General features: G+C 33.8%; 2 protein-coding genes across 2 annotated transcripts; both read left to right on the top strand.

Annotated features, from left to right (window-relative positions):
* The first annotated feature begins 3,434 nt into the window (after positions 1 to 3,434).
* Positions 3,435 to 4,299, top strand: LOC135129340 (PHD finger-like domain-containing protein 5A). The gene is made up of 5 exons (XM_064056487.1): positions 3,435 to 3,708; positions 3,783 to 3,896; positions 3,971 to 4,047; positions 4,117 to 4,189; positions 4,249 to 4,299. Exons 1-5 carry the CDS (start codon positions 3,657 to 3,659, stop codon positions 4,263 to 4,265), a joined length of 333 nt encoding a protein of 110 aa, XP_063912557.1. The 5' UTR covers positions 3,435 to 3,656; the 3' UTR covers positions 4,266 to 4,299.
* Positions 4,300 to 10,998: 6,699 nt separating this feature from the next.
* LOC135129343 (phosphatidate cytidylyltransferase 1-like) lies at positions 10,999 to 13,730 on the top strand. Its single transcript, XM_064056490.1, has 12 exons — positions 10,999 to 11,062; positions 11,199 to 11,293; positions 11,342 to 11,476; positions 11,528 to 11,673; positions 11,746 to 11,912; positions 12,611 to 12,673; positions 12,792 to 12,958; positions 13,024 to 13,071; positions 13,127 to 13,222; positions 13,274 to 13,390; positions 13,439 to 13,515; positions 13,570 to 13,730. The coding sequence occupies exons 2-12, from the start codon at positions 11,207 to 11,209 to the stop codon at positions 13,721 to 13,723; spliced, it is 1,257 nt and encodes a 418-aa protein (XP_063912560.1). The 5' UTR covers positions 10,999 to 11,062; positions 11,199 to 11,206; the 3' UTR covers positions 13,724 to 13,730.
* Positions 13,731 to 14,780: the final 1,050 nt, after the last annotated feature.

Genomic DNA, 14,780 nt, shown 5'->3' with positions numbered 1-14,780 from the left:
AATATTTATCCCGACGCATCTTTCGTAGTATATTAAATTAATAACGTCCGCAATGGATAACAAGGCCTTTATTTATGCCCTGCTATAAGTAGAAAATTTTTACTTTCGAGGAATTAATTATACGTGTTCTGAGGGAGTTCTGGGGCAAATTTCGCAGTACTATTGCGAACTAAGAATGTTGTACTTGTACACAATAATGCCAAGATAATAGAACGGTACAAAAACAAGGACGAGGGACAAGGCTCCACAGTGTCTTAAGTTGTAATAGCCAGTGTTTGCAAGCCCCAACTAAATTTACTGTTTGGACATTTAACATCGGGCTGCTTTGTTCCTTCATCCCAATGGGATTACATTTTAATTGCTGTTTAATTGTACAAGGTGTGAGAAGGTGATTAACAGGTTAATACGCAAATTTATCTAACCGGGATGGAAACTTACCATCGAAACCTTAGGGGTTAACGGCGGCGACCCCTTTTACACCCGGTCATGGGTTTGTTGCTAGCTGGCTTGACTTTTTTTTAGTCTATGATATTTACGCGTTTAATCTCGCCTTCTTAACTTCCAATTTTTGAACCTAGCTTACGCAGTTATAATATTAAGAATAATCTATTTGAATGCTTAACTTAAAACCTCTTACAGGGGCAACGGAAACTAATAAAAAGGCTTTTATAACACTCGACACCAATGCTTGTTCGTTGTCAGTAAGCTTATGAGCAATTAATTATTAGCTCAAGTTTTTGGAACGAGAATGTTTGTGTAACTCTCAATTAAGTTTATATAATTCTTTTGTTGGCGCGTCGTGCAGAAAACTTTTTTAATTTTCTTTAATTCTGGTTTTTCTCACTATTTTAGTGAAACTTTTCTATCGGTTCGCAGCCGCCATTAAAATATTTCTTTAGTTTCTAACTTGTAAAACTACACTATACGGATATCATATCCCGGGGTAGGCCTTGCCATAACATATTTCGTTCTCCGTTGTTTACGTTTATTCTGAGACGTTCATCCCTATATACTAGGGGTTTCAATGGACTGCAATAAAAATTATCATCTTACCCATTTATGGTTTTGACGTTTTTAATTTTTTTTTTTAAGAAATGTACCTAGAAAAGGAGGAGAACAGTTCCATTCGTTAGAGGATGGATATTTATACCTTCAGGAAGAGTAAATAGGTATCCAAATTTAACGGCGCATGGTTTGAAAGTGCCACGTGGAAGGAGCGCGGACTTATCAAAGTTAACTCCAATAGAAAAGATGAAGGTAAAAAGAGTTTATAGCTCTAGTGAAATGAAGTGGACAATTTATACCCAGGTTTTAAAAAAAACTTTTTCTGCTAAACAGCTATTTAAATGAGTCTCTACCCGTCCCAAAGCAGCAATTACCGCTCAACTCGTGGTATTTCCGGTCTCATAATAGTGGACCATTGCAGAGGTCTTTCCACGCAGAGTACGGCGCATCAGTAGCAGCCTTAGCAGTTTGTTATTCTGTACTAACAGTGCTTTCACAGTTAACAGTACACTAACGGTTAAAAGACTAATAGAGCCCGTAGAAGGGGCCCTACACACCGCATAGCGCAGTTTGTAGCACAAGAAGTCTATGCGTATTATAGCTAATTATGCGCTTGCATTACTTCGGTAGGCTTCGCAAAAACGTGTCCAGCGTGTGGTGATTAGAACTGCTTGTTGTGATAATGAACTTGACGTACTTTGCCTAATCTTTGTATGGGACCTTGGAGACTTTAAAAGTAACAAGTGAGAGCAGTTAGCATTTTTGAGGATGAAAAGCTTAATATACCATTATCGATATCACCTAATAAAAATTTCCAAGTGCCGCTGCAGGCGTTGACGTTTTAGCATCAGTTTTTGACGATGCGTAGACTGCTGTGCCGGCGGATAAAAATGTAATAAGTGTGTTAATTTGTAAGGATAGGGATGCCAAGTATGTATATAGCACGAATAAAACAGGCACAAAAGTCACTCCTTTATGGAATTCCTGCTACAAGAGCAAAGCTTCGACTGCGCAGCGCTGAAACGAATTAAATGACATAGTCAATTAGGGACGACTCGAAGACTACGTGGGCCAGGTAGTCGCCCAGTGCGTGCGATTAGTGCGTAAATTATGTTTGAAAGCAGTCCTCGTTAGCTTCCTTAAAGTTAATGCTACAAGTTATTTTTAATAAAGAAAATTATATCAGTAGCCATTGTACCGTAGAATGACTTAGGAAGAATATAAACAGAATTTCTCGTATGCAAACGATTGGTTGAGAGATATTTTCTGAGGTCTAGTCTGGAACTCAATGCCTTCGGCAACAACACTGGTACCCATTATGGAAGGAGCTAGAAGAACATCACCGGAGGCAACCTTTTACTTCTAAAGGGTGCTGCTGTTGATGAAACCATATGACTACCAACGCAAAAGCGCATAAACTACACCTACAAAACCGACAGTGCTTGTCTTCATACGTTTATCAGCATTACCAAAGGGCCCGAGCGGCGCCTTGTCTTTGTCGCTTTCAGTTATAATATGTCCTTTCTTCAATAGTGTTGTTTCCTACTCTCACAAGCGTGGTTCATTAGGATTTAGATATAGCGGTTACGAGGGAAAAAGGGGAAAAGAAAAAGGGCGTTTTAAAAATTAACCTGCGCTAACACCAGAGATTCTCTGGTGGGCAGACCTTTACCTAACGTAAGTATACCTAGTAAAGACTAAAATTCTAAAGTGGACACACAAATAGAGAAATGAATTTCAAAGGTATGCATTACTCCTTACATCCGCTTCCCAGTTGGTTGCAATATTTAGCACACTTTCGCACGCTCATTAACAGTAGCAATAAGGGCTCCGGACGGCTGGGCACTACACCTTTAAAGCTAAACGTCGGGATAAAATGAGCAGCTATTTAGCACGCAGTTATAAGTTTTGACTTTAGCTTCCAAGAGAACCTGTCAAATATAGAAAAATATTAAAAAAAAGCTTTGAAATTTTTCTGGTACGGATATCATTCGAACGGGAATATGACCCAATGAGAGCTCTAGATGATTGTCTTTTAATACTATTATATTAAGCACATAGAAAGCTCACCTTTTTATAAATTTGCGTATATTAAGGTGCCCATGGCTTGAGTTTGGGTTTTCGACTTGATGGTTCCATAAACAGAAAATAGAGGTCAAGTTGCGCTGTAAGTGTGCATTTAAAGCAATAGCGGTCAGCGGACTAGAGGTGGTACCGGCAGGCAGAAATAACTTCTGCTTTCGTGGCAACTTTACAAAGACAGATTCTCAGAGTTGAAAGAGCGGTGGGATGGCATGGTAGGTGTTTTTATTGCATTAGAATGGCAACACCCATGTCGAGCTTAATAAGGCTACGCGGTACCTTAAGTAGTTAAAAGCATAGTTGTGCGCCAGCTTTTAGAATCGCCTTAAACACTGCAACTGCTACAACTTGGTGCTGTAGCGTTTCGGAAGTTCATATTTCTTGCGGTTCAAGCCGTTGACATTCCACTGCAAAAAAGCGCAGGTGTTGCAATGTGGAAAGTTAATGGGGCTGCATACCTTATAGCGTTCAACTAAAAACTTCAATAGTGCTGTGCGTGAGTGCGCCTTCCTACCTTCACTATTACCACTTTTATACCATTTAGCTCATTGTGTAAGATATACTTTTAAATGGCAAAGCATCATCCAGATTTAATAATGTGCAGAAAGCAGCCAGGAGTTGGTTTTTTCTTTTTTATTTATTCTTATTCAATGCATGTAATAGTTATTCTATGTATTTATTATATCTTTAATAAGCGATCGGTCGACTTTGTGAAAAGTGCGACGGAAAATGTGTTATATGTGATTCCTACGTTAGGCCTTGCACTTTAGTTAGAATTTGTGACGAGTGCAATTACGGTTCCTATCAAGGTTTTACTTCGACGCTCTTTTTCCCATAACTTTTTATTATGCCTTTTGTATAACTTATTATTTATTGTATGAAGGAAGGTGCGTTATATGTGGAGGCCCTGGGATTTCTGATGCCTATTATTGTAAGGAATGTACTATTCAAGAGAAAGATGTGAGATATTTTTTGCAATTAGATTAGCTAGTCGTTTTATTTTTCTTGCTTTCGTATGTATTGTTACAGAGGGACGGTTGTCCAAAAATTGTGAACCTTGGAAGTTCGAAAACCGACTTATTTTATGAGAGGAAGAAATATGGTATAATTTTCTTAATTAGCTTATCGTTTACGCCTTTCCCTATGATTTTATTTTTATAGGTTTTAAGAAAAGGTGACTGGAGAGGATGCACTTTAGTTTAATAAGTTCTTGTTTTTTAAAATCTAAATTAATAAAGACCAAGTTGGATTGCGATGTTGTATAACAGTTATAAACCATTTAAATTAGAGACGGTTTTCTTAGAAACCTAAATTTTTTTGTTGCTATTAATAAATTCAACGACTTTTAAATTTTTCGATGATATACTTTTAGCTTGTTTTAGAAAAATAAAATTAGGAAATGCTTAATTACAGAAGTTATTAACTTGAGATACCACGCCTTTTTTAGGTGCATCAGTCGAGCGTTTAGCACAAACTTGAGTTACTCTGAAGGCGTGACTGTTGAAGCACGTTAGAGCACATTAAAAAAATTGGGTGTTGTTTCACTGCTATTGTTTTTTTAGCATCAACTTTTGGGAGCGCTTTTTAATTCGAATAACATGGAAGATCAATTGGTGAAGACAGTTTATTGTAATCAGTTAGATTTTGTGAAATTTTTAAAGGGCTTAAACTTAGCGAGTACTTTTAGGCAGCAAAGCATTGTAAATTTACTTTGGCTTGTAATAGCTGGCGGCTTTACAAATTTTGCGAAGGTAATGAATACCTGGAGCCTATAAAAACTATATTTCTACTATAACTCTTTTAGTTATTATCAACCACTATAATTATTCCTGATTTACCCACTCGGAAAAGTATTATCCTTCTTTTCAGGAGATATTGGGCGAAGCTTCACGTAAGTATTTAATATATAAAGGGTACATCAATAGAGAGCGGTTGACCAAACAAGACAAAAACAAGTAAAGGAGAACAAGATAAAATAGAGAAACAGTGTTGCTTTCTTAGCTTACGGGACTTTAATAAAAAAATTTTGAAAACTGTTAGGTAGTTAATAGTCTATTTGGCTCTTTCACCACTTAAAGAAAACAGCATATCAAACTAATAAGCATTTGTCTATAGATTAAACTTTAACTTATAAAAACCAGGGGTTGGAGGAGGAAAACGGAAAAGAAGATAAGGATTATATTAATTAGAAAAATCGCTTTTATAAGATATAAACATTTCTAACTTCAGTTAATACTGCCAACTTGCCAAAAGTGGTAGTTCGAAAAACACTTAAAAAGGCATTAAGTTTCTGATCCAAGAAGCTATACTCCAATGTATATTCCAGCCCCGGGAGCTGTCTAATAAAGTTTTTTTAAATACCTGCTTGGCATCCGATAATACTCGTTTTGACTTGGTAAAATACAGTTGTGTTCAAGCGTCTTCAAAAAATTAATTTCATTAAAAAAAAATATTAAATTTTTGGTTTCCTTGTTGAATATTATAATAATAAGCGGCTAAAGAGTGAAGAGTAAAGCAATTTGATGTTATCCGTGTTGCAATTAACATATGTACTTCAGCTTACGGTTTAATGTTATTAACTCAAAAGTAGACCCTGCAACGTAAGAAAAAACACTTTTAAATATAAGAACTTTTCTTTAAAAGATTTGTGCAAGACGAAAGTTATCTGTTAGACTAAGGAGATAAGAACTAAACACAGTGTAGGACAATACAGAACTATTTGCAAAGAACAAGAGTAACTCCATCATAGAGAGAATAAACGCATCTTTGCGTTCTTCAGTTGTACCTGCCAGAGTTTGCGTACTTTAAAAATATTTAGTGCTCTTATTTTTTGTTATAAAGGGTTCGTTTTCAAACTCAGCTTCTTAGACAAATTTTAAATGATAAACCGAAAGAAAGTAACATCATCCTCATAGAAAAAATATATAATACTCGTAGCGTTTAGAATTATAGGCTTAGAAACTTTAGCACTTCCTAGCTTAACAATCATGAAGTTTAATACGAATGCTCACCTTTAAAAAGTGGACTACTTGTTTATAAATAGGCTCCTTCAAAAATTTAGGTGATCAATCTTCGGTAACAAGTCAATCTTTCTTTCTAAAAGTCTATTCTAAGGTGTTGCCTAAATAATTTAATTAATTAAAAAGGTCGCTTTTGCAAACCTAAAAACCCTTCTGACCGCGCGTGCTAGTAAATTTGAAGGGCCACAAGCTTATAAAGGGGAAGTCTTTTACCGGAATATGAGCTGACATGAAGTGTACCAAACTTTTAACCAATTATTTGGTAGCATTTCAAACAACGAGGCACAAGCATGAATACAATTCGTGTTTTAACAAAAAAAAGAAAACTAAATGTACTAAAGTTTAACTAAAATTAGGACACCCCGAAAACAGAAAAATTTAGACTGATTGTATTAAGGTAAACCCTTAAAGAACCAATGAAAAATTAAAATATTATCATCAAAAAATTTCTCATAAAAAAATAGGGATTTAATATCTTACTGACTAAAACTATTTTGAAAATCTTAACATATTTTATAAAATTACATCAACTTAAAAATATGCTATATATTTCTAGAGTGAATAATTTTAACTTACTAAATCTTAACTCTAGATTTTATTTTTATTAGTACATATTATATATATTAAAATTTGTTGAATAAAGATTAAGGGGGGACTCTGAAATTCTTTTCTTTCTCATTTTTTTATATTTTTACTTTCGTGTATTTAACCTTTTTTATAATTTTTTAACTTCACTCATATAATTTTTCTTATTTATTCTATTTTATTTTTATATATCTGTTTAATTTATTTTTACTTATAATCCCTGATAGATTGGCTCAGGTTTTTCGAAATTATTCAAAAGAATACTATAAATATAGAGTACGGAACCGCCGCTGTACAAAAAAATAGTTGCTTTCGTTCGCTACTGTTTAAAAAAGTTTAACTTAGTTTTCTGTATAGATTTTAATAAAGTACATTATGGTTATTCATAGTTTTGGGTAGAGCTAACACGCAGGCAACATTATTAATTTTTTCACATACCTGAAAGGGGTCGTATAATGGTTCAACTTTATGAAAGGTTTGTAGTCTTAATATAATGGCTATTTAAAAGGTCGCCCACTCTAAAGCGGACGTCTTGGCGCAATTCAGAGCGGTTTCCATTAAAGTTGATTTATACACCAGCACTGGGAACCGAAGAGTAAGTAAAAACATTAGTGTTTAATTGTAAGTGAACACATATAAAGCCAAAAACATCGAAACATCTATGGCACTGCTAGTGGTTTTATTACAAGTGAATTAAGCAAGAGGATAGTAAAAAGTGGCACATGTTAGAAATACGATAGTGTGGCAGTGGTAGCTCCCAATAGTTGTTAGGATCGATAAGAACTGTAAAAAGTCATAATTTTTATAACAAGTCGATTTTATCCTCTGGCAGAAATCGCTTTCAGAAGAAGAGAAAGTTCTTTCTTCATTCCACGCTAGTAAAGTCTTGACATATTAAGTCAAAAAGTCATATGGAAATCTAGAGCCTAAGCTCTCTCCCCAAATGCCAAACGAGATTTACGTCGCAGATCTGTAAGCTTGCGATTTAGGTTAGGTGATTGAGGTCCCTTACATGCTTTTCAAATAAAGCAAAGATATAATAAGCTAAAAAGATTTCTTATAATAAATACCTTTTTAATAATCTGCATGTACTTCAGAAAACATCGGTTCTTTTTTAAGGTGTTTACTTAAGTTATTTTAACGGATATCATGCGTAGGTTTAAAACCTTATGATTAGGCGTGTATACGAAAGATGCGAGAGGAACTGATTTTTCGTTACACTCAAGTCTAGGCAATGGCGTAAAAGTATTGAGCTTAAATTTATTCCTTTCTAAAATTTAGTATAACTTCAAATTATATTGAATGGCTAGATATCCATTAAGCCTTCTTTTTTTTAAAGATTTTTAGTCTTTTAAAGTATTCAATATTTGATAATCAGTTAAAATTGTAAATAATTAGTAGCTAGACCTATGGACTAACGAAAGACTGGTTCTATTCCCAGCATGAGTGCTTTATCCAAATAGTTTTTAAAACACTCAATCTCTAAGCTTAACAGAAGATATATCTTCTTTAAGAGAATCTCCAAAAGTAATGAATAAATTAAGCAAATTGTGCATCAGAAACTTAAAGGTATCGATTAAGTCTTTTATCTTGGAGGCAGGTGGAAGAAGGAACATAGCGTTTTCCCAAAGTGGTACCACATTGAAATTTTAAATATTTTCCTGATGTTTTTTAATTAAACAGGATTATTTCTGCTTCGGTAGGATACCTTAATCTTTCGTTTTACTTTAAACTTATTTGAGTTGATCAGGATTTGTAATTTACTTTTATAAGGCTGGTTTGATTAGTAACCTAGTTTAATCACCAAGTAGGTTACTCCACAGTTTGACAAGTTCCTCAACTCAACTCGATTTAAACCTGGCAACCATATTCATAAAAGTAGTTTGGTGAGCATTCCCACAAGGTTCGGGTACTACTTGTTTCGCTTAAGCTTGCAGGGTACCCAATTCTTTAAAAACATTTATTAAGGAAACGGGTTGGGCGGTAACAGTCTTTAGATAACTACCCCTCGCAAAAGTGAAGAAAACTCTAGGTCATATCATTTCAATTAACAACCGGTTGTGGGATTACCACGGGAGACCCAAAATAATGGAACACTTTGCCTACAACCCCATTATTTGATCTAATACTGTAAAAACCGCTACTAAAATTACAATTAGGTTAAAGGTGGAATTGTTGTCGTCGATAGTGGACAAAGGATATAAATTTATTTAATAAATTAGGCATAAAAATTATTCCAGATATTAAGTAAAATAGAAATTTAGCTTTTTTTTTATTTTTAAAATTTAGACATTCCGTTACTTTAAAATTGCTTTACAGAATAATACCCTTTGCTTTTTAGTTAATTTTTCAACCACTGTGAGAGGTTATAAAAGCATATACAGCTAATACTCTATCTTCGGCGTATACCTAATGGTTTATATAGCAAATGCAGTGCAGCTTCTCATAGTATAAAAATTTAAAAAAGTTTAAGGGTACCTACCACAGCTTGACAGTGTTTTTAATGATATACGCTCTTTAACTTTTGTGGAGCTTCCATTTTAACGTAAAAGAGCATTTAATTATTGTATATTTTATCAAACCCTATTCTCACGTAGCCTACAGAGTTTGAGTGTCTATAACGATAAAATTTGTTAAAAGTATAAGCAAATTTAAATGAAACTATTTGCTCCTAAATCGTAAAATGTTGAGCAAATAAACAATAAAGGAAGGCTTTTTTTCGCTGTCTTAGTACGCTCAGTTTATAAAATCTTCTAGCGCTTAATTTATAAGTACCTTTTAAGAAGGGTTGAACACATATGCACAGTGTAATCTTTATAAGTTCAATAACACTGCAAGCTCATTAATTTTGTTGCCTAACGTGTTAAAATTAATTAAAAAACCAGTACCGGGGAAAGTGACCGGAGATACTACTCTTGCGGTCCTCTAAGCATTGCTGTCAGCCAAATAATCCCGATATGAATTCCACCTTAAAGGGGGACTCCTGAACTCGAAAGTCGTTTTTATTATGAGCAATATATTTATCAAAAGAGTGTTTAAGAAACAAATAATTAATTATCGCTGTTTAGTAGCAGCACATTGCATAGACGGTTCTAATATAAAATATTAGTGTTAGAAAAGTCTGGCAATTAAGCAAAAAAGTTATTATATTACTTAAGGATTACTCTGAGAATGCTGTCTTTTTTATAACTCAACGATGAAATAATTATTTCGTATAAAAATCCCGTTATGTGCTTTTCCTATTAATAAAAACTTTTAGACAGCCTCATTTACTTGCACAGAAGTTAGTTTTATCCTTTATCGAACTAATGATATATTAAAGTAACTAAACTGTAATGGCCGTATAAAAAATTGTTTTTTCTGGTTATCCTTCCTTTACACTTATATATATTGATAGCGTTATATATGGTTTTAACTATCTTCTATCCCTTTTTTTAAATTTCCACCTCCTTGAACAAGAAGCAGAATCCCACTACTAGGGTTTTTAGCTCTTACAGCTGAAATACATGTTCACAGAATAGTTAATGATTATAATCATATCAAACACAACAATATACAATAAACTATGGGAATATAACAAATTTAAAATTTTTATACAAAGCACACCTGTTGTATACTTATAAAAATATAAACACAATATAACAACACAAAAGACAACTAAAAAAACAGTATTTGTGAGTTAGCAGAACCACCAACTTCGCTAATAAATCGAAAAAATAGTCATTTAACACAGTTATGTAAATAATTGGTCGTGTTATCCCTTCCGGATAAGTTGAGCAGTTAAATTTTATAAAACTGTTAAGATTAAATTTTTTATAGGCCTTTTGTAGTGTTGGCTAAATTATTTGTTACTAGGGCTTTAATAAAAGGACAAAAATAAACTTGCAGGGAATAATAAAAGTCACGTAAATTTTAAAGTTATAAGTTAATTAATTTTAGGCATGTAAATAGTACGGCGCGCTCCAAAGGTGCGTGTATACCCTGAAATAACGCACTCGCTTGGAATAAAACCTGTCGGGTGAAGTGCGATATAATTTGATAAATTGGTTCTGCTTCTGCCAGTCCCTTTATATTTTAAAATTGAAATACTACAATTATACTGTGAAAGACAAAAATTATGCAATAAAAACATTTTTTTCTCATTTATTTCTTTTTTTGTACTGTTGTGATCAAAATTAATCAAAACAGTTTATACCTCTAATTATAACACCTCTAATTTGCGTATCCTGGGTTTTAAGAAGGTTGAGGGGAATGTCGCGAGGGTCGAAAGGATTAGAACAACTTGTTTATTCGTTGCTTGACCGGAAAGGCTAGCCGTAAAACCGGCTATTGTACAGCTCTCGTCTTTGATTTATGTTTATCATTGCTTGGTAATAATTTTAAAATAAAAAAAACTAGTTAACCAACTCTTTCTTATCTGTCAGAGCTGCTCTCTATATACGTTTTATAACTAATTTTTTGTAGACTAATTTTTGATCTTTTTCTGACAATATTTTTTATATATAGCTTTATCTATGGCAATGAAAGTTGTTACGGGAACCAAAAATTCTATTGAAAGAGGTTTTCTAAAAGAAAATTCAAAGAAAACCAGCTCCTCGCCTGTACTTAATTTAATGAAAAAGTTTCTTCTATATATATTATTATAACAGAATTCTCAACTACTGGTTAATCAACCCTCCTACACCAAGTGGAAAAGCTGGTGGACTAGAGTGTCCTGGTCGTTAGTAATGATTCTCGGTTTTTCTGGCGTCATATTAAGTGGACACTTCTACGTCATTATGCTTGTAAGTTTTGTTAAATATCTAAACATATATTATAGTTAATTTTTACCTCAGGTGATCATAATTCAGTTTGCTTGTTTTAAAGAAATAATTACTATTGCATTCTTAAATTCCTCTCTTCTACGGCATCGTGACGGCACTCAAAAGAAATTTGTCAGTCAAACCTTTCCTAAACTTCCTTTATTTCGTTCTTTGAATTGGTAATTTTTCTAACTTCACGTAGCTCTTTTTTTTTATCAGCATATACTATTTATTTATTTTTATATTTGCAGGTATTTTTTGTTCTGCGCCAACTACTTTATATATGCTCAAAAAATAACGCGTCTTTTGCTAAAGTTTATTCCTTTCTTCGACAATTTTTATTATTTCGATCGAGATCATCTTTTGGGGAATTTGAGCGCTCATCACAACTTTGTATCCTTTTTACTATACTTGTCAGGTTAATCCGGAACGTAAAATTCTATATAAGCTTTTTGAAAAATAGTTAAATTTTTTTTATTATAAGCTTTACATTAACTGGTTTTTACGAGTATTTGTAATTTCTATTCAAGCTAGCTAGATTAGTATCTACTTTCTGTTGTGTTTCTATACAAAATGGGTACCACAGTAACAGGCGAAGTTTCTTTTTCCAAAGTAGCTTTCTTTTTGTTCATTTGTATAAAATGGAGGGTACGTTGATGCTTTGTTGTCGTTTTTGTCCAAGTTTGGGTCAATCAAGGATATTAGACCAAAAGGGATGTACCCCCGCTTAACTGTTTATTCCTTAAGTTTTTTTCTTTGGCAAAATTAGGTGCGTAACGTATACCTTTGAAGAATTATTCTATTTATTCCAACAACCTCTGGTAAAATATAGAAGTACGTTGCTTCGCAAGTTTTTTCAAGTAATAAAGTATACCTCGTTTAATGTTAAGGAATATAGTTAAAAAAGTGAAAAGTGTTGTTGCCGCTCGCTGGCTATTACATAAAACCATTTTTTTAGTTGTGCTTCATCTATAATACAAATATACGTGTACTTTAGTAATCCAAAACATCAACTTTGGGCACCTTTTTAATACAGCTCAGCAGCTTATATTGTATTCAGCCTATTATTTATAAATTATATGCATTAATTTTTTTTTTGACCTCAACGATTTTTAGGGTTTATAGTATTTGTGTTAACGCTGAAGAAGGGGTTCTATCGATTCCAAATTAGTCAGTTCGGTTGGACTTATGTCACTCTTTTATTACTTGTTTCTGCATCGTTCTTCGTAGTGCGTAATATATATGAAGGCGAGCACTACTCCGTTATTAAGTGTTATTTTCTAACTTTACCTTTTAGGCCTTATATGGTTTTTACTGCCTGTTTCTATGATAATTTGTAACGACTGCTCCGCGTATTTGTGTGGTTTCTTTTTTGGCCGCACACCACTGATTTCTCTTTCCCCTAAAAAAACTTGGGAGGGGTTTATAGGCGCTTTTCTCGCGACAATGCTGTTTGGGCTTGCAGTTAATTCTTGCGGCTTTTTGTTATTTAAGCTATTAATATATTATTAATTTTACAATGTTTACAGATGTCTCGTTTTCTTTCTGGCTTTGAATACATGATCTGTCCCATTGAAGTTTTAATCTTTTATTGACACACCACAAGAGACATATGTTTTCTTAATTTTACAGGGATTGCTTTATACACCCACTATTAACAAACTGACATGTAGCACCCATCCCGTTTTTGTGCCTTGGACAATTACATTACCTATGTTTAGTGGTTTGGTCAGTTTTGCGTTATGTCTGGCAGTTTAGTATACTAAATTATTAATTTAGAGTTTTTCTTTGAGGCCTATCCAGCTTCATGGGTTGGCTATGGCCGCATTCGGCTCTGTGATCGCCCCTTTTGGTGGATTTTTTGCCAGTGGTTTTAAGCGTGCCTTTGGCTTGAAGGTTACTCTATTTGTAACCAATATTCGCCTAAATTGACACTACTTTAAGGACTTCGGAGACCTAATTCCCGGGCATGGAGGTGTTATGGACCGCTTCGATTGCCAGTTGCTTATGCTAACTTTTGTGTAAGAGGCTAGTCTATTAGACACAAGCAATTGCTCACTTTTTTTTTTTTCCAGTAATGTATATTATAGCTCTTTTATCGCCACTGGTTACAGCGCATACTCTTTTAGTAAAATTGTGGATACAGTGGCTGCCATGTCGGTATCGAGACAAAGGCAGCTTTACAAACTCCTTGACGAATCCCTTAAAATGCAAGGATATACATGGTGACCTGATAAAGTTATAAATTATAAGTAAATGCTTAGAACTATTTTCAGCTAGTTCCCAATTAATTTTTCATATTTATTGTAGGGCATTAAGATTTAAGAGTTATTTTTATAATTAAGGTGATAGTATGCAGCTGAATAGTTGCTTATTGGTAAACTTGAGGCCTAGCTCTTTTTATTGGAGTATGTTAACACTACACAACGGTTAAAGGAACTAATTTACACGAAATTGCGGTTTACCAGTAGAAGAATTTTGCCCTCACTTTACGAACAGCATATAACCTTCTAAGGAATTCCGCCCGTAAGGCCGCAAGTCTTAAGGAGTTTAAATACTCGTTTATCGGTTAAGTATATAGTTTGGTGACGTACCTTTTTCACACAGTTTATCTAATGACTTTGCAATTTGAGCACTTAATTCTGTTTTGAGAAAAAGTTACTCTTTTATAAACTGGGTTTAAGCTTTCAATTTTGCCTTTAGGTCCGCATCCCCTTAATGCAATCCCAACTTAGCGACTTAAAAATATTAAAGTTTAATCGGACCTTGTGCCCTTCCTTTTTCTTTGCTTCTTTATAAAGCGACACATTAGTAGGATGAAGTGGGCAGATAGCTGCGTCTTTTTTGGGAATCTGAGCAACTCGGCTTTATTGTATTGGATTTGTCATTTCCTAGCAAACAACACTATTCATTTAGTATACTTTATAGACACTTATATATTATTGTATCATTAAGTGAGAAGCAAGTACTATTTATTATGTCACAACACATATCATAGTACTATTACAATTAGAGCTTGCCCATATAGTTGCCCAGGGTGACCACAATTTTTTTATAAATCTTCTATCGAAACTGTAAGGTAAGGTTGTAGAGTGTAGTTTTGGTTTTCAGCAATTTTATTAAAACTAAAAGTTAGAGGTTTTTGATTTGAGACTTCGATTTTAACTAATCTCTCTAAATTGTAAACTTTGAGAAATCAGTCTTCAGTAAGGACACCCCGCACTGCGGCTTTTAGTTCCTTATACTCAATAAGTTAATATTTGTAGTATTCAAAGCCGTCTCGGCC

The sequence above is a fragment of the Zophobas morio genome, unplaced genomic scaffold (genome assembly GCF_036711695.1).
Source record: "Zophobas morio isolate AGI-343-1 ecotype UQ-CSIRO unplaced genomic scaffold, CSIRO_AGI_Zmor_V1 ptg000015l, whole genome shotgun sequence".
NCBI classification, from domain to species: domain Eukaryota; kingdom Metazoa; phylum Arthropoda; class Insecta; order Coleoptera; family Tenebrionidae; genus Zophobas; species Zophobas morio.
The sequence above is the reverse complement of the archived record's forward strand: the minus strand, read 5'-3'. Positions and strand labels throughout refer to the sequence as shown.

What these genes read in the sequence shown, in the direction of transcription:
- LOC135129340 (XM_064056487.1), top strand. Translation starts at nt 3,657, where the DNA reads ATGGCAAAGCATCATCCAGATTTAATAATGTGCAGAAAGCAGCCAGGA. An exon ending in CAGAAAGCAGCCAGGAGTTG is followed by an intron (nt 3,709 to 3,782) that starts GTTTTTTCTTTT and finishes ATCTTTAATAAG; the next exon opens with CGATCGGTCGACTTTGTGAA. An exon ending in CAATTACGGTTCCTATCAAG is followed by an intron (nt 3,897 to 3,970) that starts GTTTTACTTCGA and finishes TATTGTATGAAG; the next exon opens with GAAGGTGCGTTATATGTGGA.
- LOC135129343 (XM_064056490.1), top strand. Translation starts at nt 11,207, where the DNA reads ATGGCAATGAAAGTTGTTACGGGAACCAAAAATTCTATTGAAAGAGGT. An exon ending in ATTCCAAATTAGTCAGTTCG is followed by an intron (nt 12,674 to 12,791) that starts GTTGGACTTATG and finishes TTTACCTTTTAG; the next exon opens with GCCTTATATGGTTTTTACTG. An exon ending in ACATGATCTGTCCCATTGAA is followed by an intron (nt 13,072 to 13,126) that starts GTTTTAATCTTT and finishes TTAATTTTACAG; the next exon opens with GGATTGCTTTATACACCCAC.